Below are 25,292 nucleotides of genomic sequence, written 5' to 3'. Positions count from 1 at the left end.
CATTCCTTTAACCTTAACTAGTAATGACTTCATGAACTTCGTCAGTCTTTTGCAGTCTTCTTCCTAGAAGTCCTACTATTAATTAATGTTTCAATCTTAAATATGATCAACCTATTTCGATTAATCCGCTGTGTACCAAATGTACCAAAGATCTTCAAGCTGGCAGTATTTAAACTGTTACTAAAAAACCCATCACTTGACCCTTCTCTCTTAGCTAATTACATTCCAATCTCCAACCTTCCCGATCATCTGCAGAGGAAAGGTTTATTTGAGTTTCAGTCAGGTTTCAGTACAGAATGTGGTCTCTGGGTGTGGATTCATCGTTGTGCTTATTAGAGCATACTGTAGGTATTACAGGAACTGTGCTATAGTGGTTTGAATCATATATGTCTTCTACTTTGATAAAGTGTATAGTTAGAACTGGATCAAGTGACCCTGAACCCCCTCTTAGTTACACTGCAATAGGTCTAGGATGATGGATTGATTGATGATATTTATCCCGAGGGAAATGCTGAGGGATTCCCACAATGCATTGAGTGTTTCTTCTTCATTCACCTTTTTCACTCACTGTGGTTATACACCACTCTGCATTAATTATTATTAATCTCTGGCTCTCTTCCAGAGTGTGTCTTTGTCCTGTCATTCATTGCCCCAACCGATCATGGCAGATGGCTGCCCCTCCCCGAGGCTGGTTCTGGAGGTTTCTTCCTGTTAAAAGGGAGATTTTCCTTCTCACTGTAACCAAAGCATTTGGTTGTATTAATTTAACTAATCTCTTTAAATTACAGTATTAAGCACCTCAAGGCGGCTGTTGTTTTGATTTGATTTGGTGCCATATAAATAAAATTGAACTGAATTGAATGTCGTCTGTGAGATGGTTATGAGTAACTTCTTCTCCAAAGAGCAAAATTTTGTTTGTGGATAAATTCATAAAGCTGTTGCTATTTAAGGTTGCTAGTTAAGATTTAAAGGATTGATTGGTTCAACAGAGCTCTTATTTTTTTGTGAGCATGGCAACTGTGCAGAGAGAAACCTAGGGTTGTTCTCCTTTACACAGTATCCAGAGTCATATGCAGTGAAGATGTAAAGCTGAGATAATCAGCCTACATGTGAGAGCAGAGTTCAGGTTGCTGTTCTGTTCTGTGTTGGCTCATGGCAGTGAAGAAAATAACAGTAGAGGAATTGTATTCTTAAACTTAGTTGCAGCACTTTCAGAAAGACACCTGCTGTGATGAAACTTATCACCCACTGCTGTGTAATGGAATTGTGCTTTTATTGCATACTACCAGATTTGAGTGACTATTTCCTTTTTTAACATAACGCACTTGAGAACACTTTGTTTGTTATGTTTCTGTCAGGATGCAATGTGGAATGCGTTTCATGCCCAGTGTTTGAGATGATTTACGAGCGTAACCCTGTGAGGTGCAAGTTTGAGAGAAGACTGGAAGTAAACACTAGTCCACTGAACATAATCTACAACCCACAAGCAATAAAAGAAGTGATTGAATTCTTTTATAAGGGAAGAATTCACACCTCGGGTAAGTATATTTAAAGTGGATTTTATACCTTGCTGGTTTTCCTCTGTAGCATGTTTTGCAAGCACCGAGACCAGAAATGTGTTCTGCGTGAGTGGTCATGTGATATGCAATTACAAGCAGAGTTGACTGAATTGAGACTGTTTAAAAACAGTTTACTGTTTAAATAAATGTCTTTCAAACCCAGGTTTTGGGTATCAGTCAGAACTGGAGCTGAGAGTGGCAGAAGCTGCAAGGAGGCAGTACAACAAGCTGAAAATGCAGACCAAGGCAGAAATCCGACAAACCATCGATCAGCTGCTTGTGGGAGAGTTCATTGTAAGAAACATACTCTGAATTCAATTATATTTTTCAGTCAATTCAGTTTATAGTGTCAAATCACAACAACAATTGCCTCATGTTGCTCATGGTGGTATGAAAAAGTTAAATCACCATTAAATCTTACTCATGTCTGATTCGTAGGAGAACAGTAAGCGCTGGACAATGAAATTGGACATCTCTGCACCCCAGGTGATTTTTCCTGATGACTTCCAGTCAGGAGACCCAATGCTTGTTGTTGTTGATTTAGGCAGGATTCTACTGACAAACTCTCAAGGTAAATTAGCCATTTCACTAATATGCCTCAGTGTCTTTGTTATTTTTCCCACTGTTAAGAGTGATATCTGACTTACCCCTGCTATTGTATCCATTGTTTTTCAAGATGACAATAAGTCCAACTCAGTGGCTACTCAGCCAGAAAGAGAAAACATAAGTGATGATGAGTACCAGACTCCTCTTGCAACCCCACCAGAATCTCCCCCACCTGAACTCGATGTGCCTTTGAAAGCACAGGTGAAATACCCTGAGTTTACAAGCTTCAGGTCTCTGGAAGGTACTCAGGCCTACAGACAAAAGCTTTATGAAAAATATTCCTTGTCCTTTAAAGACCTCCAGATAATGGTTGGTCGCTATAAAGACAACTGGAAGCATCTTCAGGAGAGTGAGGTAGGGCCTACACACGTGGTGGAGAAATTCAATGTGCTCTTGCAGCTTGAGCAGAGACTGCGCTACACATCTGACCCCCAGCTCCCCGGTGCTGTGCTGTCAGGAACCCTACCAGACCTCAAGATCCATATGAACCTTGAGAAGATGACTGCTCTCAGGAGTTGTCTGGCTAGACTAAACAGTCCAGCTGTAAATGAAGGAAACAAAGGCCAAGAGAAGAGTCAGACTGTCAGACCTTCTGATCCTCTTACCCTCCGCCATGAAAAGATATTTCAAAGAGAAGAGAGCTCATGGAAGCTGCAGGGTTCAGCCAAAAATCTTACTCAGAGCGTGATGACATTGGAGCAGCATACACGTGAAGTCTTGGTGGAATCCCGTCTACTGTTAGCTGAATTCAACATTAACTACATGCAGCTTGGTGTAGAGAGTGATGGGCGGTACATATCTGTTCTTAAAGTGTTTGGCACAAATGCTCATTTTGTCAAGCGACCATATGATGCAGAAGTTGCTCTAACTGTCCATGGTCTTCTGCTGGTGGACACCCTACAAACTTACGGCTCAGACTTTGACCTCCTTGTTGCTTCTCATAAGCATCTCAGTTTTGACATACCCACAGGCAGCCTAAAAGAAAGCCAGCCATCGTCTCCTGTTTCAGCTAATGGCAGTTCTCCTCCACATCAGCAAAGCTATACTGAGCAGTCTTCTCACCTGCCCTCAGATGGACTCTCCCCCTTCAGTTCCTTTTTCAAAGACCAAGAAGCCCTGATTAAGCTTGAGTACCAGTTTGTCAGCTCAGACTGCCCCTCCATGAATTTGGAAAGCTCCCTTCAGGTTACAAGCATGCAGGTTAATAACCTGGATATCATTCTCAACCCTGAGACTATGGTAGAACTGCTCAAGTTCCTACAGAAGTCTTTCCCCAAAGAAGAAGGCACCTGGACGTCACCAGTGCAACACGATAAAGCACAACAACATACAGAACAGGACTGTGGTGAGGAACAAGATGGGATATATCAGTCCACCTATGACCAGAACAAAGAACTGACTGTGGAGATCCATCGCCTCAACCTGCTTCTCCTCCGTACAGAGTCTACCAGCACTGTTTTAGGTACTGAGAAGAAGGGTTTGAAGATTGCCACTGCCAGCATTACTGGTACCAAGGTCAATGTGTCCATGGGTAGCCGGTTGGACATTAATGGTTCACTTGGATGCATGCAGCTGGTGGACCTAACCCAGGAGGGAGGCCGAAGCCAGTTTGTGGTCAGCATCGGTAGTGTTGAAGACTGCTCCCCAAGTCTTGATGGATTAACATTCCTTCCCAATACAGGAGAACGTTCTCCTGCAGAAGCTTTGAATTTCCGCCTTATGGAGAAATCCCAAGGAGAGTGTTCTTTGAAACTTCAAATGGCATCATTGCACTACAACCACTCAGCTAAGTTCTTAAAGGAACTCAGTCTGTCAGCCAATGAAGTAGAAGACAATTTCCGCTCCATGTTGAAAAGAGCTGCCACGAAAGTGTCAACAGTTTTAGCTAACAAAACAGCAGAGTATAGTGGGATGGTGTCACTCTTTGAGACGCCGTCACGGAAAATGCGATCTTTGAGTCAGAGCTGGGCCTATCCGTTTGAGGATGAAGAGGACGTTCCCATGGAGGAACCTGAATCCACTTTAGATACATTCTTAGTAAAACTGACCCTCAACATTAGCATTGAATCACCAGTTGTGTCCATTCCCCGTAAACCTGGTCACCCAGAACTCTTGGTTGGTCACCTGGGAAGCATAACAATCCAGAATTTTGTTGCTGGGCAAGACTCAGAAAAAGAAAAGTTGCAGGTGTTGGTGAAGGACATTTGCCTCTATTCACTCAACATGAGTAATTTAGTTGTGAAGAGGCTAGGCAAGGGGGTTAATGCTGGCAGCGTGTCACCAACTCGCAACAGGAGCAACACTCAGGATGGACCACAGTTCACACGTCATGACTTCTTTGAATCCTTAAATGATGGAAAAGGTGAGCACGCTTAAAATTTCTAGGATAGTTGTATTTCGGATGGCAGATTCTCTCCATGGTAATGCAAGTATGTTCATATAATTTCTTTCTTTCATTAGCTTTCCATATACTGAAAGACACCACTATACAGTTCACCCTGGAGAAAGTTCCTGTTGATGGAGATGCACAGTTTACTCTCCTCACCACAGAGGAATCCTTCAAGAGCACAGGACTACTGAGAATTGAGGGCAAATTTGTTAATCCTGTTAAGGTATATAACATAACTATATATGCATTCTAAATATAAGTCACTATTCGTGAATGAAGGACTGGTTACTATGGGGTGGCTGTAGCTCAGGTGGCAGAGCAGGTCAGCCACTAATCAGAAGGTCGGTGGTTCGATCCCAGGCTGCCTCCTGGCTGCATGCCAAATATCCTTGGGCAAGATACTAACCCCATGTTTGCCTACTGGTGGTGGTCAGAGGGCCCGGTGGCGCCAGTGTCCGGCAGCCTCGCCTCTGTCAGTGCGCCCCAGGGCAGCTGTGGCTACAATGTAGCTTGCCATCGCCAGTGTGTGAATGTGTGTGTGAATGGGTGAATGACTGAATGTAGTGTGAAGCGCTTTGGGGTCCTTAGGGACTAGAAAAGCGCTATACAAATGCAGGCCATTTACCATTTACTTCTAAACACATAAATAGAAAACACAGACTGGTGGTTTTTGCCTTTACAGATCACATAGTACATTAAGGAAAGCACAACAGTTCTTGCACATCAGTATTACAACAGAGCTGGGCCCAATTTCACTTTTTAACATAAATGCTGTCCTTACAACAATTCAAACCTGTACTTTACCTTTCTTTCTTTAAACTACTGTCAGTAGATGTTTCTGTAAAGTGTCCTTCACATCAATACTGAACAAAGAACCATGAAGTAGAACATTTTGAATTCCTTATAGTTGGAAAAATCTGTATTTCTATAAAAGAAAAATTCTAAACAACAGTAGTCTGACAATTACTGAATATTAATGTGTGAGAAGTGTAAACTATATTTAAACTAAATTTATAAACAAGATTACAAAAATAACACAGATAGCTTGATTTCCTCCATTAGTTTCTGAGCTGGTCTGTAACATGTAGTAAGTCATGTAATTTATCATATACAAAAGTTGCACCAACACAGAAAATGTTGGTCTAAAGGTCTAGTTCAGAGACCTGAGCTAAAAGCTGTGGACATCTATGAAGCAGTATTATGACCACAATAAGAAACAAATATAGCATTGATCATTTTAAAATTAAAGTGAAAGTGGAAGTTTGCCTAGAAACAGCTGTAATCTCCACATTTTGAGTTTTTTCTTAAAATAGAATTTCAACTTTATTCTCAAATTGATCTGTATTTGTTTTTTTTCTTAATGTGGCCATAATACTCTGTCGTAGACACCAGATTCCCCAAACAACTGATTTAAAAAATTCACCGCCCATGCATGTTTTTAATATAGAGAAAACTATACATAGAGACAAAAAACATTTTTTATTGTAGGCTATAACACGCTGCTGTAGAGTTGTGCATTTTAAGATAAAAATGGAATTCAGCTGCCAGCCACTCGTGTAACTGCAGTTTGTGGCACATCTGCATCATTTATATTTTTCAGAGGTGGAAAGGTGGAGAGTATTTTGGATTAATCTTCCTAAAATATACTTGTAAAAAGTTAGGAAGTAAGACTTTTGTAATTAAAAGCAATAATTTAAAAACCACAGTTTTTGTTTAGATGTAACTACCTCTCTTTTTTTCTAGATTTTAAAGATACAAATTTTAAACTGACTCTATTACTTTAATAATTTTGGCTTATCACAACATCACATGGTTACACCAAGACTAGCTTGACTGGCTTCACCTTTCCCTTTTGAGAATACTTTATTCCAACACAGCTGCACCATCTTCTGCTTGAGATGAAGTCGGATATAACATGCGATGGCTGTGCAAGTCTTACTGCTGGGTTATTAATTGCTTTAACATTTCATTCTGGTGACAGGTGTTCCTGTGCAAGCCTGTGTATGAACAAGTCCTCCAGACACTGGACAATTTGTCTCTGACTGAAGAGCAACATGTTACACCGAGCCAGCCGCCCACACCCCCACCACCAACACCTTCCTGCACCAAACCTCACCGCTTTCCCGACCCCCAGGGAGGAATGTTTGCAAGGGACCCTCCTCACTTCAGCTTCTCTCACATGTCACTTTCATCTCCTTTGCCTCTACAGTCAAACAAACATACAATTGACTCTTCCTCGTTCACTCAGCTAAAAGTCACCTTACATGTGGCAGAATTGCAGGTTCATCTCAGTGCTGATCTAACACAGGGGTCCCAGGGCTTAGTCAGTTTGCGCTTCCAAGATTTGGAGGGAGACTTTACCAAGGATCACCCTCATTTACTGGAAATCCAGCTGGCTCTTCGTTCCCTGCTCATGGAAGACCTTTTGGAGCAGAATCCCGAGTCCAAGTACAAACATTTGATGGTGTCGCGTGGAGCTCCCAAACCTTCCACCTTTAGTCCAAAGGAGTACCTTTCTCAAAGCTGTCCGTCAGCATCTAATGCTCTGTACCCAGTCATGCCTCGGTCACTGCCCGCTCACATGGAGGAGGCTCAGAATGTCTTCCAGCTGTACCAGAGGCACCCCAGCAACCCTTCATCTAGCAGTCGCAAATCCAAGAGGGGCCCGGACTGTCCCTGCACTCCTCCTCCTTCTCCGAACCACCACACACCCTCTCCTAACCCACCACCAGATTTTGATGAGTCATTAGTCCATATCAGTGTACAGCTGGTTGACCAGAACCATCCAGAGTTCAGAACGCGTTATGGGAGCGTAGGCCGAAGTGTGGACGTTGACTTTAACTGCCTGGACGTCTTGATCACGCTGCAGACCTGGGTGGTTATTCTGGACTTTTTTGGTGTTGGCTCTACTGCCAATAATCATGCAGTCAAGGTGCCTGTGACACCCCAGCCCGCGCCAGGAGAGCCTCTCTATGAGCCAGACAGCAGTGAGAAAGACAAAAGAGAGCCTGTCAACACCAAAGTCGACCTAAAGGTATGTCACATAGCCTGCTAAAAGTTATCAGACCTTATGCTGAATGCATATGGATTCAATAATTAAGAGATCCTGTATGAAAATATAGTCTGTTTATCATTGATGCAGGCTACATTGCTCTAAGGATAGCAATGTAAGGCTGTCAGATACAATTTTAGTGGTTTGTCCTTTAATTGGGCTCACCTGCCAAACGAATGATCATAGGTATCCGAGATTAATTTCAGTGATACAAAGAGCCCTGAGACACAATTCCATCCAAGAGTTTAATTGAAAAACAACTTATTTGATCGTTATGCCACTTAAACACAATTTGCATAATAATTTGGAATGTGGTGTACAGCATGTAGTCAAGTCAAGAACGTACTTAACAGGTAGGTGTATTATTTTCAAAGTCTGCAATCAAGAGATAGCATAATAATTCAAGAACATAAACTTCTGTCACGCTGCTAGAAATAAAAAAAACAGAAGGAAAAGAAGGACTTTGTAGCACAATGATAATAGGCGAGGGGGTTGCTGGGGAAAAACAGGGCTTATGATCTAAAGCATACCATGTCATTTGCTAATCATCTAGTAAACATACTAGCAAATTCATCAAGTGTTGGTTCATAACAGTCAGTCATGCTGTGAACCAACCGGAGAGACCTCCACAGTGGAGAGATTACACCTGGAACATATAGCCTTGCTGCAACCCTGATAATCACACATGAATACATGGGAGTGAACTAGTCGCATAGGCTAAAGCAGCAGAAGACCATGCCGGGTGCCACTCCTGTCAGCTAAGTAGGGGGTTAAAAACTGAGGCCGCAGTTTACAAGGGCTCTCCAAAAATGGTCAGAAGATTTGGGGGAAAAAAATGTTGGTCTTATGAGTTTCAGTTTCTCCTGCAAGATTTGGATCGTAGTCACAATTTGATCCATCCTACGTTTTATCATTGGTTCAGGTTGGCGGTAATGTAATGGCTAGATACTTTGAGCACCTTTGGGCTCTAGTGCAACAGGAGAATTAAAATCATGGATGCAGGCAAAACATTTGCAGTAACTGTGTGATGATGTCATATCAGCATGGACATGGATCTCTGAGGAATGTTTTAAACACTTTGTTCAATCTGTGTCAATAAGAACTGAGGCAGTTCTGAAGGTGAAATGGGGTCCACCCTACTACTAGCAAGGTGTCCTTGATAAAAGTGGCTGGTGAGTGTAAAGTGGCAATTCTGAAGTGATTTTTGTATTGCTAACCCCTTTCCGTGTTTTCATTCATAGGTTCATTCTTTGTCTCTTGTACTGAACAAGAAACTCAATGAGCTTGCCAAAGCAAGTGTGTCCAAATTATCTGCTCATCTGGAGATGTTTGGTATGAATGAATCTTTTTTATTTTATTTTCCATATTGTAAAAGCAAAAAAACAAACTGTGCATATTCAGATTTTATCTTATTACTATCGATTCACCAAAATGTATATTGTTGTTATATTTTGTCTGGTATTTCAGATGGTGACATGGCATTACAAGGAGCTTTAGGAAGTTTGTCCCTGAGTGACCTGACCCCACATGGTGATCTCTACAGAGAGCGTTTCACTACACAAGGAGGGGAGGCACTGATCTTCAATATTCTTAAGTATGTATCACTGCAGTGCTCGAAAGACTGTTCCTCTGTGCTAAAGGAATTAGAAGTATCGTGCTGTTTTTAGTCACCTGTGTGCTCTGTTCTCCTCAGGTATGGCCAGCCTGACCCCGACCTGGAGCGGGAATGTGACATCAAGGTGTCTTTGCAGATGGCGTCAGTGCATTACGTGCACACACAGCGCTTTCAAGCTGAGGTGGCAGCCTTCATCCAACACTTCACTCAGCTACAGGATGTGCTAGGCCGGCAGCGGGCTGCAGTGGAGGGCCAGCTTGTGAGTGCTGTCTGCTAGGGCTGCCGTCATGGAAAGAAAACAACATGATTTCTTTAGGCTGTAGTTTTTACAAACCAAATGTTAGTGAAGTTGGTGTCATTGCCTGTAGCCCCTTGTAAAGTTATGCATATGTTCTCCAGGCTGCATTTCATTTGGTTAGATGTAAAGACTCTTAACCAAGGAAAGACTTCAGTTGTCCTCTGTGGTCTTCAGGCCGTTTAGTGTTCTTGAGAAGGTTCGTTCCTTCTTTTGGAGAATGGACCACATTGTCAATTTGACCACTGCTAAAGTGGCACAGTTCACTCTTGGGCAGAGCAGGCTTTGTCAGTAACTACACTTTGCATGACTTTTTTTAATTGGAGGGGCACTAAATAAGCACAGGTGTTTACTTGTTAATTTTTTAATTAGATTGTGTTTTTCCATTACATTTCATGATAAATCACTGGAGAGATTGTGCTAACCAGTGGGGGTTTTGTTGCATATTGCTCATTCCTTCCTCCCTGTGTCTGTCAAAAGGTACGAGATCAGCCTCAGAGGGCATCCAGACTCCTGCTGGATATTGAGGCTGGTGCCCCAGTTATTCTCATCCCAGAGAGCTCCTGGTCACCAAGGCTCATTGTAGTCAACCTTGGTCAGCTGAGGGTGAAGAACCACTTCCTTCCTGCAGGGGCGTATGGGACTTTTTCCCTCAGAGACAAGGTAGAGAAACTGACCATGGCACATGCCTTTTTCCCTTCTCTGGTGAGTCATGCTTCTGGTTTCATCCATGCATGGAGTGATGCCTGCGCCCCATTTCTCTTCCAGTCTTTTCTAATTTCACCACATTTATTATTATTTAAATTATACGTTTAAAAAAAACAACATGTCACTTCACACACTAATGTACTATAAGTTAGTGATTGTCAAGTGTAGTTCAATTTCTGATTGGCTTTGGTGTTTAACCAGCTATTATGATGACTGTGTGCACATCATCACTGTTTTTTTGGAATGATGCTTATCTACGTGTGTGTGTGTGTGTGTGTGTGTGTGTGTGTGTGTGTGTGTGTGTGTGTGTGTGTGTGTGTGTGTGTGTGTGTGTGTGAGAGAAGAATTAAATCCCAGCAAATTCAAAAACAAGGATCTGAAATGGGACAATGCTTTTGATGTGGAAACAGGTTGTACTGTTTTTACAGTGCCACAAGTCACCATACTATAAATATCTGAATGATGATGTAAAGTAATGCCGATATGTCAATGATCGGCATATATTACATACTCATTTGCCTCACAAAGCTGGTTGTACAGTTATTGTTACATGTTACACTGACTAAACAGAGGTTACTCCTCCTGTCATAAATGTATAACACAGGGGGGAAAAAATACTCTTAAGGACAAATACATGCTTGAATGTATAAGTTTAACTGTGACCTAAAGAGATCCACAGATTAAATTATATAAAAATAATTAAGAATATTGTATTGTATAACCCGCCTGAAGACACGTCTTTACTCCCTAGGATTTTTTTAAATTCTTTTTTTGGTTTGTGTCTTGTCTCTGTTTTTGTTTCAGTGTTTTTCCCCCAGTTTGCATGACACTTTGGTCAATCTGTGTGTTGTTTTTAAATGTGCTTACAAAGAAATAGACTTCACTTAAAAATTAACAATTGGTGTTACTAAATTTTAGGAATTATGTTAGATTTAGGTTATTATGATAAAGTATTTTGAAAATTGTATTTGTTTTTCGTGTATATTATTTTCTAAGCTCTTGGTAAGCTTTTCCACAGTCCCATCTCATAAATATATATGTAAAACAGTTTATAGTGTCTTTTGCTTTTAGTTATTTTGGCATTTAACAAAAATATGATTTACTATTTGTGTGTGTATGTAGAAATCAATTTTAAAAGTACTTGGTGTTCAACTATACAGCTCTTTTCTTTTTCTTTTTTTTAAAGGAGCATGTCCAGAGTGCAGCAGAGAGGTGCAGTGATCAGGAGACGTGCAGAGTCTCCACATCCAGTTCGACCTCATACACAGGTTTCACCTCTGGGAGGCCACAAACCGTAAACACAGAGAAGACACCTGAGAAGGATGGCCCTCGCAGTTTAGGTCAGCATCTCTGTAGCTACTGTACAGTCCCAAAAAACAGTGAATGCAAATGCTCGTTAGCAAGGTGAGTAATTTCTGAGTTCTTAAAGCCCTCGATAAGGATGCACGGCCATTTCACACATCTCTAGCAGTCCTTGGTGTTTCATAGTGTTTGCAGGCCGTCATTTATGATAAGCTCTCTTAAGGTCCTACCACATCATTTTAATCTTGTTGAGGTCTGGACTTAGGTCTTAGACTGCATAACTTATGGCAAAATATCTCCACTTTCACCTCATCTATCCAAAGGACATAATAGAAGTCTTGTGCTTTGTTCAGCTGGAGCTTTGCAAACTTTAGCCCTGCTGCTGTCTTCCTTTAAGAGCGAGGAGACTTTCCCTAACTCCAAACAGGCCATATTTTCTGTAATTATACTGATATGAAACGTAACATTTAACATGTCAGTTGAGGCCTGTAGAGAAACAACATTGGACTGATTCCCATCATTCTGGTACAAGATTAATTTGTATCAGAATGATGGGAAGTGAAAAGAATTATGAAAGTAAGAGCAGCCAAAGGAAGCCATGTCATCTATTGAAGATGGTAAAGGCAGTGTTATAGAATTTGTCCAAAACACTATGAACCTAGCTGTATGTGGTGTGTCTTTATCCCCATTAGAAAACCATGTGTGCTTGTTGGACTGCATTGCATTGGACCTGCAGGAGATGGATATCTTTGCTGCAGAGCGTTTGCCAAGTCAACCTTTGGACAGTGGTGGTAAACCTCTTGAATATTCAGACCTGGTCTTTCCTTCCTATTGTGTCCGTCGCACCGGAAACAACCTGCTGAAAGACTGCTGCCGCCTCAAACTTAAAGTGGAGCGCAACCTGGACAAGTAAGCCCTGCTTTTAAATGCTCATAACAGACTTTCTTTTCTTTTTTCTTTAGCAGTGGAAGCACCTTGAGGTGACTTTTGTTGAGATTTGGCACTAAATGAATAAAACTGAATTGAAGCTGAATTGAAAATCAGTTTTCAGGGCATATTTTCACTGTCCATCCATTATTTTTGTGTTGTTTTGCTCCCCTACCATAAAATAAGTCAGTTATAACTCAGGGCTATTAGGCTCACGAGCACCCAACTTTGGCTTTGTTGGGTTCTCCTCCAACTTTGAAGGATACTGAAAAGTACAGGCTTTCAGTACATCAAATATTTTAATCCTACACTCATTGATATGCTGAAGTTTTAAACATCAGCAACTCTCACATGAATAATGGGATAATGTTTAGAGAAAACCTTTTTCTGTAGCACATGCTAGAATTGTTTCAGTATATGACCATACTCATAATCCAAACCTGGTCCTAACTCAGAGAGCTCAGCCATGTGGTACCCGACATGTCCATCCAAGGCAGCCTGTCATCGGTACACTGCTCTCTGGATGTGGACCACTACCAACTTGTCAGAGGGCTACTGGAAAACAACCTGGGAGAGCCTATTGAAGAGTTCCTGCGACCCTACAACCTGCAGGATCCCAGCACCTATGTGAGAAAGCACACATACGTACACCTGAGCAGTTTACAGTGCATTGTAGTACATTTTTAAATAAGGATATGTCATATATCCTACAAAATATAGCATTTGCTGGTTTTTGATGTCTTAAATACTGCAGAACATTTACTCATTTTAAAAGCTGTAAAAAGGAGGTGATGTAGAGCGTAAAGCTGACATTGGAAAGTGCAGGGAATTCTTCAGGTGAGGCTACGTGGTGGGTAGTGAGGACAGCAACTACAATTATAGAAGATCTCATTGCCAGAATGGCAAAACAGATTAGCTCTTTTTTCATATTTCAGTTTGCAGACTGACTTTTTTCTCTCTCCCTAGACGGTGTTGAGTGGAGATGTTTATACCAACTTTTCATTCTTGTTGAACATGATGGATGTCAGTTTGGAGCTACTGTACAATCCCCAAAACAGTGAACACAAATGCTCACTAGCAAGGTAAGTCCTTTCTGACTTTCTATATAGAAGCATTTACAGCTATTTCACGGCTCTTTAACATATTTCGGGCTGGTGTTGTTGTGGAGGAGCTACAGCATTCCTTCACTTCACTGAAATTTGCAGGCAGTCATTTATGCGCAGCTCTCTTACAGTCCCGCAATAGCACTTCAGTCAGGTTGAGGTTTGGACTTTGAGTCATTGTAGCACCTTGTGGGCGGGGTTTCAGCCATGGTGTTATACAGCAGGTAACATAGGTATGGTCACCATTTTTCTAAGCAAATATATTTCTAAAGGTGCTATTTTCACCAGATGTCTGTAACAACCCATCCAGTCCACACATGCAAAGAAATCCAACCATAGATGTCCAAAAATTATGCGACGGAAATTTATTTATTTAAAGCATTTATTGGTGATGACAGTTTCAAGAAAACTCCTGTATAGGGAAACTAGTCGAATGCACTCCTCAAGTGTGATTTTGGCCCATTCTTCCACAGAGTCTCCAAATCCTAAACTCTGAGCTTTAGCATTTAGATTTTCAATTAGATTCAGGTCAGCTGATTAGCTGAGCCATTAGAGCAGCTTTATTTTCTTTCTCTAAAACCAGTTGATTATTTTCTTGGTTGTGTGTTTGGGATCATTGTCCTGCTGAAATGTCCACCCTCATTTCATTTTAATGGCAGCAGATTTTTAACAGGAATGTCTCTGTACGTTTTCCATTCATCCTTCCTTCAGTTATATGAAGTGGTGTGTGCTGAAAAACAGCCCTACCTCCAGACTTCATGGTATGGTGTTTTTGGGGTGATATGCTGTGCTTTTAGACCTCCAAACATCTTAGCAGGCTATAGTTTCCCAGTATTTCACAGGCTTTCTTCAGCAATGGAGTTGTGCGGTACAGGCCATGGAGATTGAGTGTGTTACTTGTTGTTTTCTTTGAAACAATCATACCTTCTGATTCAGGGTCTTTCTTAAGCTCTCCACAAGGGGCCCTTGGCTCTTGCACAGCTATTGCGATAATTCTTGGTGGATGTGGAAGGATGTGTGCCTCTGTGCAGTTTCTGTGTGTGTATCTGTTTGGCCAGTCTTGGGTCCCTCTGGGACATGGTTTAGAACGGTAACAACCCCGTGATGTAGGTGCTTAGTGGGTGGTTGCTAGCCGGCTCCCTGGTTCGGTCACTTAGGCCTCTCTGTTGTGAGGTGAGAGCTGCGGCAGGTGTCAGGCAGTTCTTGGGTGGCTGGTGTCTGGGGCCCCTTCCTTGGCTCATGCTGGGGACAAACGCTCATGCACAGACAGACACATTCTCTTGTATGTTTGTTTGTTTACCTCTTTTTAACTTGTTTTGTGACTTTTGTTGCCCCTTAGTATGTTTTGCAATAATAAGGTCACAAAGGTCTTGAGGGTCATGGCTTTCGTTGTCATGACCCCCTGTTCTGCGTGTGTTCAATACTTTTTCCGTGTCATTTCTCATTGCTAATTGCACTTAATTTATGGACATTCCTGCTGTGCTTGGGACCATTATCCTGATGGATGACCCGGTTTAATTCAAGCTTTTATCTGTGGGAGACGAGGCCTCACATTTGGCCCTAGAATTTTTGGTACTGAGGTTCGTTTGTTTGCCATTTTGGACATGTGACAATGTGGAATCAAGTGAACCCACATTCTCTAAGCCTGTGTAACCTCAGTTACACAGTTCATGCAGGCTGGCCAGTTACTCTCTGAGCGGAAGTGAAACTAAGGGTGCCTCAAACTGGAAATGGAGACTGTTTGTCTTCAGAGTAAATGCTGTGCCTAAGGAACCATGTTGGCTGCAGCACAAAGGCACAACTTTTATTTTGAGATCAATCTTCTTAATCTCTGGTTTGCGTCACTCTTTCTCAAGATGTACTACTGCTTAACTCGTAGTTTGCAGACAAACATAAAAAGCTACCGGCAACTGTGGCAGTCTGCTAGCAATCAAATCAAACACTTGGCGCTTTTCTGGTACAGTACCTTCTTTGCATTCAAGGTCACCTACCAAAAGCCAGAAACCTCCAAAAACCTCTGCCAGCCTGTGGGGGAATAGACATTTTTCCCTAGCAACTGGTGCTTTTATCATGTCCATTATGGTGGACAGTGCTTGAGATATGTGCACAGATTGTTCATGGTCTCCATACTTAGTGACTGCAAGTGGCTGCAATGTAGCCCATCACCGCTCTAGCATTAAGCTAACAGTTGGCATGAGGTGTGTTGATATGCTGTATTTGGTTTTCTCCAAACGTGGCACTGTGCATCATAGCCAAACTTCTCCAGAGAATTTTAAATCATTTGGTATCATTTTAGTTTGTGCACCAAGAAGAAACAGAAGCTATATGTCTTCTTTGATTTCCTAGAAACATCAGCTAAAAGTTGCAACTTGGGTTTGGTCATCTAATATTCGATGGATGAAAAACTGTGGTGGTGTTCGAGGGATTTAAATTGTTAATGTTTTTTACAGGGGAGTCTGAAACTATTCCATTTCACCCTTTTGTTTTTATTTTTCTTGCAAAGGTTCGACTTCCTTAAATCAAAGCTGCTCTTTGAGAGTCTCTCTAATGGATCCAAGTCTGTCAACCTGGTGTCTCATTCCCTGCTGGCATATGACACTCGATACACCGGGTTAAATAAAAGAGCCGGTGAAGATGATGGGGCAAGGCACAATGTATTTGATTGCATTCTCCAGGCATCCAAAACAGGCACCAACCGGGCATCCTTACAGCTTGAACTGCATTATAGGTAACACTGGAGAACATCTTTGAACTGGAAGAAGTGGACATTCTAGATAATGTTAGTCACTTACATTATGATCTCCCTTTCTACAGATCCACACGTGAGTCTTCCAGCTTCACAGTGGTCCTCAACAACCTCAGGGTCTTTCTCATCTTTGACTGGGTCCAGCTGGTACAGGACTTCCTGCAGAAGCCGACTGAGAAGATACCCAGTGATGCCAAACATCATCAGCGCTGGCCTAGTAACACTAGCACAGATTCAGGTTCCTGTACCATGGCCAGTACAATAGGAACTGTTATGCCAAAGACAGTCAAGAGTGGGGTAGTCACCAAGAGGTCCACAGTGTCGGTCACCCAGGAGCGCTGCCTTGAGATCAAGATCAACGTCACAGGTCAGACATGAAGAACAAAGAAAGAAAACTGTGTGTGCTCTTATATTGAAAAGTAGTCAAAGTGTGGTTGTTGGCACACCAAAATGTAGCTTAAACTTCAGATTACAGTGGCTACACACAGTACTGTAACTAATGCTACTAGCAGTCTAACAGGAACAAGTTTGTTTTTTTTAAAGATAGTTTTATTTTTTAATGAATTCAGAAATACTTCCATTCAGCAGTTGTATTTTCACTGCATCTACAAATGAAAAGAACTGCAATGAAAAGTGATTGATTTTCCTCCACTCATTATATGGAGCTAACTACTTCATAAGACTGTCCTTTAGTGCTTGTGACATATTGGGAAAAGATTGCTTGGTCTCTCACAGTCAGGGGAGAAATTATTTGAACCCCTACTGATTTTGTAAGTTTGCCCACCAGTAAAGAAATGGCCAGTCTGTCATTTCAATGATAGGTTTATTTGAACTGTGAGAGAAAAAGAAATCCAGAAAAATGCATTTTAAAAAAAGTTGTAAATTAATTTGTATTTTGAAGGAAATAAGTATTTGATCCCCCATCAATCAGCAAGATTTCTGGCTCCCATTTATATTTTATACAGGTAACAAGCTGACATTTGGAGCCTTCTCAGCTTGTTACCTGTATAAAAGACAGCTGTCCGTAGAAGCAATCAATCGACCTGCACCATGGCCAAGACCAAAGAGTTTTCCATGGATATCAGGGACAAGATTGTTGACCTACACAAGGCTGGAATGGACTACAAGACCATCACCAAGCAGCTGGGTAAGAAGGTGACAACAGTTGGTGCGATTATTCGCATATGGAAGAATCATAAAATAACTGCCAGTTTCCCTCGGTCTGGAGCTCCACACAAGATCTCACCTCGTGGAGTTTATAAAATAAGAACTGTGAGGAATCAGGCCAGAACTACTCGGAAGGCCAGAACTACTCGGAAGGAACTCCATCAAACATGGAGGTAGAAACATGCTTTGGGGTGTTTTTCTGCCAAAGGGACAGAACAACTGCATCACATCAAAGGGAGGATGGATGGGGTGATAATCACCTTCCTTTAGCCAGGGTACTGATAATGGGCCGTGGGCGGTTATTCCAGCATAACAATGATCCAAAACACACGACCAAGGCAACAAAGGATTGGCTCAAGAAGAAGCATATTAAGGTCTTGGAGTGGCCTAGTCAGTCTCCAATCCCAGAGAAAAGCTGTGGAGGGAGCTGAAGGTTAGAGTTGCCAAACATTAGCCATGAAACATCGATGAGTTGGAGAGGATCTGCAAAGAGGAGTGGGACAAAATCCCCCCTGAGGTATGTGCAAAACTTGTGTCCAACGACAAGACACATATGACTTCTGCAGTTACCAAAACAGGTTTTGCTACGAAGTACTAAACCACGTTTTGCAAAGGGATCAAATATTTATTTCCTTCATGAAGATGCAAATTAATTTTTAACTTTTTTGAAATGCATTTTTCTGGATTTTTTGGTTATTGTCCTGTCTCTCACTGTTCAAATAAACCTGCCATTAAAATTATAGGCTGATCATTTCTTTGTTAGAGGGAAAACTTACAAAATCAGCTGTATACCCCATCTCCTTTACATGACGTGCTGTATTTCTCTCACAATCTTCATGCACAACTTAGTTGCTGTATACACTCCCATTTTAGAATGCTATGCTGTTAACAATTATTTTGCATAGTGTTAAAAAAACAGGACTTGCACATCGGGCAGTCACTGGTCAGACAACTAAAACCTTTTTTTTTTTTTTTTACATTTATAGTTTAAAAAAAAGTCACATAATAACTTAAATCTCACTGAAGAAAAATATATTTGTGTAGCATTTCATCTCCTGCATTTGTAAATTATGCCAGGGCTTAGAAATATTTTGGGTTATCCTAAAATACCTGACCTGCATATTTTACTGAGTTTGCCATTTTAAATATTTGCCATTTGATTTACAGGAACAGAGTTTGTGGTTGTGGAGGATTCGTCCTGCCTGGATACCAATGCCATCATTTTAAAGGGCACCACTGTCCTTACCTACAAACCCCGTCTGCTGGACCGACCCTTCTCTGGCAGCCTGGCAGGAATAGAGGTGACAGCTGAGACTGCTAGTTGTTGTACTGCTGCTCATTTATCACAGTTCTTTTATTCAGTTCAAAGAGATGATGTTTAAAAATTAAAACTCATTAAATGATCTAATTGTGGTATTAGTATTATGGCTCTACCAAAAAGTTCATCTGGATGTAGCGCCTTCAGTGGGAGAAGTGGGGCGACCGTGGGTCAGGGGGGTGGGAAGCGTATCTGTAACTGGAAGGTCGCCGGTTCGATCCCCGGGCTCTCTGTCCTGGTCGTTGTGTCCTTGGGCAAGACACTTTACCCTACCGCCTACTGGTGTTGGCCAGAGGGGCCGATGGCGCGATATGGCAGCCTCGCTTCTGTCAGTCTGCCCCAGGGCAGCTGTAGCTACAACCGTAGCTTGCCTCCACCAGTGTGTGAATGTGAGAGTGAATGAACAATGGCATGGTAAAGCGCTTTGGGTGCCTTGAAAAGCGCTATATAAATCCAATCCATTATTATTATTATTAAGTGTTTCATCACTTATCCACCCATCAGTAACAGTCAAAGAGGCTATTTGCATGAAAAGGGAAAGACAATCTCTGAATTGAGGAGGGGGCTTTAGGGTACATCTGTCACCATCTTACAATGCTGTGATTGCAACTATTCCCCAGCTCTCTGTGAATGGTACTCATGGACATTAATCAGTTGAGATTGATCAATGGTCTTTGATCAGTATTTGCTGATCAATGGTCATGATGCATATTAATGATCAAGAAACTACCTCACAGCACATTGTTAGTCAGTGGTGCTAGTTTCAGTCAATATACAGGGTGGGCCATTTAAATGGATAAACCGTAATAACATGGGAATGGTTGGTGATATTAAAGTCCTGTTTGTGGCACATTAGTATATGTGAGGGGGCAAACTCCTCAAGATGGGTGGTGACCATGGTGGTCATTTAGAAGTCGGCCATCTTGGATACAACCTTTGTTTTTTTCCAATAGGAAGAGGGCCATGTGACACATCAAACTTATTGGTAATGTCACAAGAAAAACAATGGTGTGCTTGGTTTCAACGTAACTTTATTCTTTCATGAGTTATTTACAAGTTTCTGACCACTTATAAAATGTGTTCAATGTCCTGCCCATTGTGTTGGATTGTCAATGCAACCCTCTTCTCCCACTCTTCACACACTGATAGTAACACCGCAGGAGAAATGCCAGCACAGGCATCCAGTATCCGTAGTTTCAGGTGCTGCACATCTCGTATCTTCACACCATAGACATTTGCCTTCAGATGACCCCAAAGATAAAAGTCTAAGGGGGTCAGATTGGGAGACCTTGGGGGCCATTCAACTGGCCCACGACGACCAATCCACTTTCCAGGAAACTGTTCATCTAGGAATGCTCGGACCTGGCACCCATAATGTGGTGGTGCACCATCTTGCTGGAAAAACTCAGGGAACGTGCCAGCTTCAGTGTATAAAGAGGGAAACACATCATCATGTAGCAATTTCAAATATCCAGTGGCCTTGAGGTTTCCATTGATGAAGAATGGACCCACTATCGTTGTACCCCATATACTACACCAAACCATCCCTTTTGTTGGTCCAACAGTCTTGGAGGGATCCATCCAATGTGGGTTAGTGTCAGACCAATAGCGGTGGTTTTGTTTGTTAACTTCATTCACATAAAAGTTTGCCTCATCACTGAACAAAATCCTGTTCCAATTTTTGTTTTGCCCATTCTGCAAATTCTGTGCGCCGATCTGGGTCATCCTCGTTGAGATGCTGCAGTAGCTGGAGTTTGTAAGGGTGCCATTTGTGAGTAGCTAATATCCGCCGAAGGGATGTTCGACTAATGTCACTCTCCAGTGACATGCGGCGAGTGCTACGCTGTGGGCTCTTGCTGAATGAAGCTAGGACAGCCACTGATGTTTCTTCATTAGTGACAGTTTTCTTGTGTCCACATTTTGGCAAATCCAACACTGAACCAGTTTCACGAAACTTAGCAAGCAGTTTGCTAACTGTAGCATGGGAGATGGGTGGTCTCGTACGGTGTCTTCCATTGAAATCTGCTGCAATGACCCGGTTACTGCGGTCACCAGATATCAACACAATTTCGATCCGCTCCTCATGTGTTAACCTCTTGGACATGTCAATGGCTGTGAACAAAGAGAAACTTGTAAATAACTCATGAAAGAATAAAGTTACGTTGAAACCAAGCACACCATTGTTTTTCTTGTGACATTACCAATAAGTTTGATGTGTCACATGGCCCTCTTCCTATTGAAAAAACAACAGTTGTATCCAAGATGGCCGACTTCTTAATAGCCACCATGGTCGCCACTCATCTTGAGGAGTTTGCCCCCTCACATATACTAATGTGCCACAAATAGGACTTTAATATCACCAACCATTCCCATGTTATTACGGTTTATCCATATAAATGGCCCACCCTGTACAAATGTTCTGTTTATAAGAATGAGGAAACCAGCATTCAGCTGAAACTGCAGAAGTAACTTGGATGAGTGAGTAGGTTAGCATATGAAAACTGCTATCAACTTCAACTCCTTTGATTCTGACGAATTTTGTGACACCAGGTGTTCTCATGTCGGCTGGGCAGCGAGCAGGAAACTGCACTCTCCATCATCGACCCGGTCAATATCCAGCTGGAGCTGTGTGGGAGCCCCACATACCAAAGCAGTTCAGGTCTGTTGGACGCCTTCAATGTAGAGGACATCCCACCGCTGCTGGAGGTTAGAGGTTTACAATCAACCTATGTACAGTAAACTAAGGTTGGGAGTTACTTGCAAGTTCAACATATTTTCAAAAGAGACATAGGATAAGATATTGCATTACATTGGCAGGACGCCCCGAAGATTATTAACTCATTCACTGCCAGCCATTGGCAGTGAATGAGTTAAACCCATTGACTCATTCACTGCAATTGACGGCTATAGACGTCAATGGCAGTGAATGAGTTAAGAAAGCCTTGTTGTCCAGGCTGCCTGTTAGTGCATAGAAATGGGCAAGATTCAACTTTAATGACAATGGCTTTGGAATAATGATGACACTTGGTGATTAAAGCTGGTAACTCGAAATGCACATGAAGCTAGCTGTACTGTATTTTTGGACAATTTCCTTAATCTCAACTCAACCTTTGCTGCCTCTATGTCAATTGTCAATGGAAAATTGTATTTAGTAGTCAGTATAATCTTTTAGTGATATAAGTTTGCTTATGGTAGGATGCTGTTTGTAGTTATTTGGTAGTGACAGGATGTGTGATTTTTAGCAGGCTTGGTTCACCCCCACATCCTGGGAGCATGGGAGAGGTCGTACCTTGTTTTATTGTTTTAACGTAGCTATGTCTGTTTTAGTCTAAGTGCTTTAACTGCTGGACTTCCTCACCGTGCCATCTAGGGTGGGGGAGACTACCCTCTTTATGACCAAGGATGTACCTTTTGTGCTTTCATGTTATATGACCCTTTGATCAACACACACACACACACACACACACACACACACACACACACACACACACACACACACACATACGCTCAATGGAGTATAAATAAAGACCGGGGCAGTTCTCTCACTGGAGTCTCTTAGAGTGGAGGCTGCCCTTGCTAGCAAGAAGTTCTGTGTGTTTCTCTTCTCTGAGTCTTTACTGAAGAAGTGTTTTAGAACATTTTCCCTAACATCAATAAAATTTAATTCACATATCATTTCCATTCATTGTTTATATTTTTGTTAATGTTTGATAGCTTCAACTAGTAACTACATAAGTTTGTGAAAAAAATATCAGTGACGCTGAGCATGGCTGGTAAAGACTTGTCCTACGATTGAGGTTTTAGTTTTGTCATAAAATAGTTGAAGTTAGAAGACATACGTTAAAAAGAGCTTTGAAAGCAGATATGGAGTATTTCCCAGTATTTCTTCACAGAATGTAACATTATGGATTACCAAGTTAGCTTTGGATCTGATTTTCTGGCAGATTCAGTTTCCAGCTCTAGACATCCGTCTGTCCTACAACGACATACAGCTCTTCTTGGCCATCACCAAGTCTCTCCCTACTGCCAGTGCCCCACTGCCTCATGTCTCTGACACCACTGCTCCCCCCACCAAAGGAGCCAGCCCTGCACCCAAAGACATCTTCAGGCAGAAGACTGAGTCCCTTATAGGTATGCTGTACAGATTTCATAGATCAACATAATGCATTTAAGTTTCTTGAAGACATTTCATCTGACAAGCTTCATCAGTTCTAAGGTCAAATGGAGGAGAGTCCCAGATTTTAAGCCCTATGGGAGTGTCCCCCAAGAGGGTCAAGGAGCCCCTATTGATCCTCTGCTTAATCACACTAAGCCAAGGTGAGAAAACTTGTGTGGGTCACAATCAGCCAAGGTTTTGGGTGAACCCACTGTGAAACCTAGCCCCACCCTATCATGTGATTTCCTGAGGTCAAATGGCCCAGGATGTGAGTGGGCGTTAAGACTGGAACTCTCCACCAGTTGCTATTAGAACTGAAGAAACTTCTCTGATGAGAGGTGAAACGTATTCAAGGAAACTTAAAGAAATCCACACGCTTTTCTTTTCAAGCTCCTTGGATCAGTGTGCATGTATACACATAATTTTTTACATTATTACCTCATTCCTGACTTTTTAGATTGTATTTTTAGTTGCACTGATTACTGATTATATGCTGTTATTCCTCTAAAATATGTTTCCCTCAGAGGGTCAGCTAACCCACTTAGAAGACCTTGGTTTCAGGAAGGAGGACTGCAAAACAGCCCTGATCCACTGTAAAGGTGAGTGAGACTATTAAAACTGGAAGTAGATGAAATGCTTAACAATCTGTGCAAACCTTCCTAAAAATCCAATTATTTGTCCATCAGGTCAGCTGGATCAAGCTGCAACATGGCTGCTGGAGAATGCTGAGAATATAGCAGGTCATCATCGAGCCAGGGCTAGCTCTGGGACCAGCAGCCACTCGGCTCCTTTGTCAGGAGTGGAGGTGAAGGCTGATAGCATCTGCATCTGTTTCATCGATGACTGCCTGGACTGTGACATTCCGCTGGCAGAACTAACCTTTTCCAGTAAGTCTCTCTAAATAATGGTTGTTACCAAAGACATTTAAAATTGATTAGTCAGCATCCAGTAGTTTAAGCTCAAGTGGCACATTTTAATCTTACCTCAGCAACTGCTGCTGAGCAAAGCCATTTATTAGATTCACTTAGAAGTTACTGTTCTCGTGCCCACTAACATGGGCTGCTTGTGTTCCAAATAATGTTGGACAACAAAATTGAAAGCGCTTCTTTTATGTTATTGGAGAAAATACTTTAGTATTAGAAATTTTAGACCTTAAGCATAAGATGAAACAGGTAAGCACCTTCACTAAATCCAATGAACAGCATCCACCTGTTTCTCAGCCTGATCTCAGAGTCTTTGTCATTAAAGGACTTTACGTGCTGCAGCGCATTGGTTCCATCCATGAAGGCAACGCTAGCTTCACTCTGTCTGGAGACTACTACAACAGAGAGCTGTCAGGTAATAGGATTTACTTACTGCATGTTTACACAATATGGTGAACATTCTTTGTTTCCTACATCTGTGTTTTTATGTTTATGCAGATTAATCAAAAGTAGTGTCTCAGTAGACTGTTATTTTCAGAGTTTGACAAGAGTTTTAATGGCATTGTAAAATGTATTAGGATGTTTCACAACAGAGTTCAGAACAAGGTGACCTCAATCGATCTCTCTCTAGATAGATTGAGAGAATCTATCTCTCAATCTCAGACAGAGCCTTGCCGCCAGCTAGCTATCAAGCTAGTGGGTAACAGACGTCTCCGAAAACGTCGGAGCGCTTTTGAAAATATGTGGTGTCTTGATAAACTGAACAGATACTTGAGGTTTATACAGCTACATTCTCGCCTGAAAATATGTTAAACGTTTATTTTGTGACCCAGAAAGTATAATAAGAGTAATATTAAAACTAACTAGCTGCCACCATTGTTGGAAACTGAGCTGGGCTGCGCTATGAATTCTGGGACAGAGCTGCTTCTTCTTCTTCGGGGTTTAACGGCAGCTGGCATCCTTGTACATGCAGTGCTGCCATCTTCTGTTTCAGTCCGTTATTACGCTCTTAAATCCCACTACTTATTCCTGCGTCTTTTGTGACCTTACAAAGCTTCAAACGACGCGTCGACTATTAAATCAGTCGTCGACGATTTTGATAATCGACATAATCGTGACTAGTCGACTAATCGTGGCAGCCCTAGTGTGAAACTCGTGTTTACTTATTTTACAGCCATTAGAAAAACAACGGCTCTTCATTTTCATGTTGTCAGCAGGTTTGTATAACAGAATCATGTGCACCACGATCAACAAAGTGAGTCATGTCAAGTGCAGCCCCTGTAGGCAGGCCAGGCCTCTTCTCTTGTCACTGCACACTTTGCTCACAGGGGGGGACTGAGGCCTAGTGGAGGACCCAAGAGTCCATTAGGGTGGAGTTCTAAAGGTATAGAGCTACAACCATCAAAGCTCATCCTCCTCTCTGATC

The 25,292-nt window shown here is 41.9% G+C and overlaps 1 protein-coding gene across 1 annotated transcript in view; it reads left to right on the top strand.

Moving 5' to 3' along the window:
- The window catches only part of vps13d (vacuolar protein sorting 13 homolog D), a 72,850-nt gene that overhangs the window by 15,222 nt on the left and 32,336 nt on the right, over positions 1–25,292 (top strand). Inside the window, exons 16-37 of the mRNA XM_085444765.1 lie at positions 1,359–1,538; positions 1,723–1,853; positions 1,998–2,130; positions 2,236–4,527; positions 4,626–4,777; positions 6,536–7,588; positions 8,848–8,938; positions 9,074–9,200; positions 9,300–9,480; positions 9,997–10,221; positions 11,411–11,564; positions 12,219–12,435; positions 12,909–13,080; positions 13,420–13,535; positions 16,060–16,284; positions 16,371–16,669; positions 18,637–18,770; positions 21,338–21,493; positions 22,732–22,918; positions 23,468–23,542; positions 23,630–23,830; positions 24,192–24,281. Coding sequence (XP_085300891.1) covers positions 1,359–1,538; positions 1,723–1,853; positions 1,998–2,130; positions 2,236–4,527; positions 4,626–4,777; positions 6,536–7,588; positions 8,848–8,938; positions 9,074–9,200; positions 9,300–9,480; positions 9,997–10,221; positions 11,411–11,564; positions 12,219–12,435; positions 12,909–13,080; positions 13,420–13,535; positions 16,060–16,284; positions 16,371–16,669; positions 18,637–18,770; positions 21,338–21,493; positions 22,732–22,918; positions 23,468–23,542; positions 23,630–23,830; positions 24,192–24,281 — 6,591 coding nt within the window. The remainder of the gene's footprint in view (positions 1–1,358; positions 1,539–1,722; positions 1,854–1,997; positions 2,131–2,235; positions 4,528–4,625; positions 4,778–6,535; positions 7,589–8,847; positions 8,939–9,073; positions 9,201–9,299; positions 9,481–9,996; positions 10,222–11,410; positions 11,565–12,218; positions 12,436–12,908; positions 13,081–13,419; positions 13,536–16,059; positions 16,285–16,370; positions 16,670–18,636; positions 18,771–21,337; positions 21,494–22,731; positions 22,919–23,467; positions 23,543–23,629; positions 23,831–24,191; positions 24,282–25,292) is intronic.

Source organism: Copadichromis virginalis, linkage group LG20, assembly GCF_057382275.1.
Source record: "Copadichromis virginalis isolate Kocher_CV1m ecotype Utaka linkage group LG20, C_Virginalis_male_GT1.1, whole genome shotgun sequence".
Taxonomy (NCBI): Eukaryota; Metazoa; Chordata; class Actinopteri; order Cichliformes; family Cichlidae; genus Copadichromis; species Copadichromis virginalis.
This window is presented reverse-complemented; position numbering and strand designations above follow the sequence as displayed.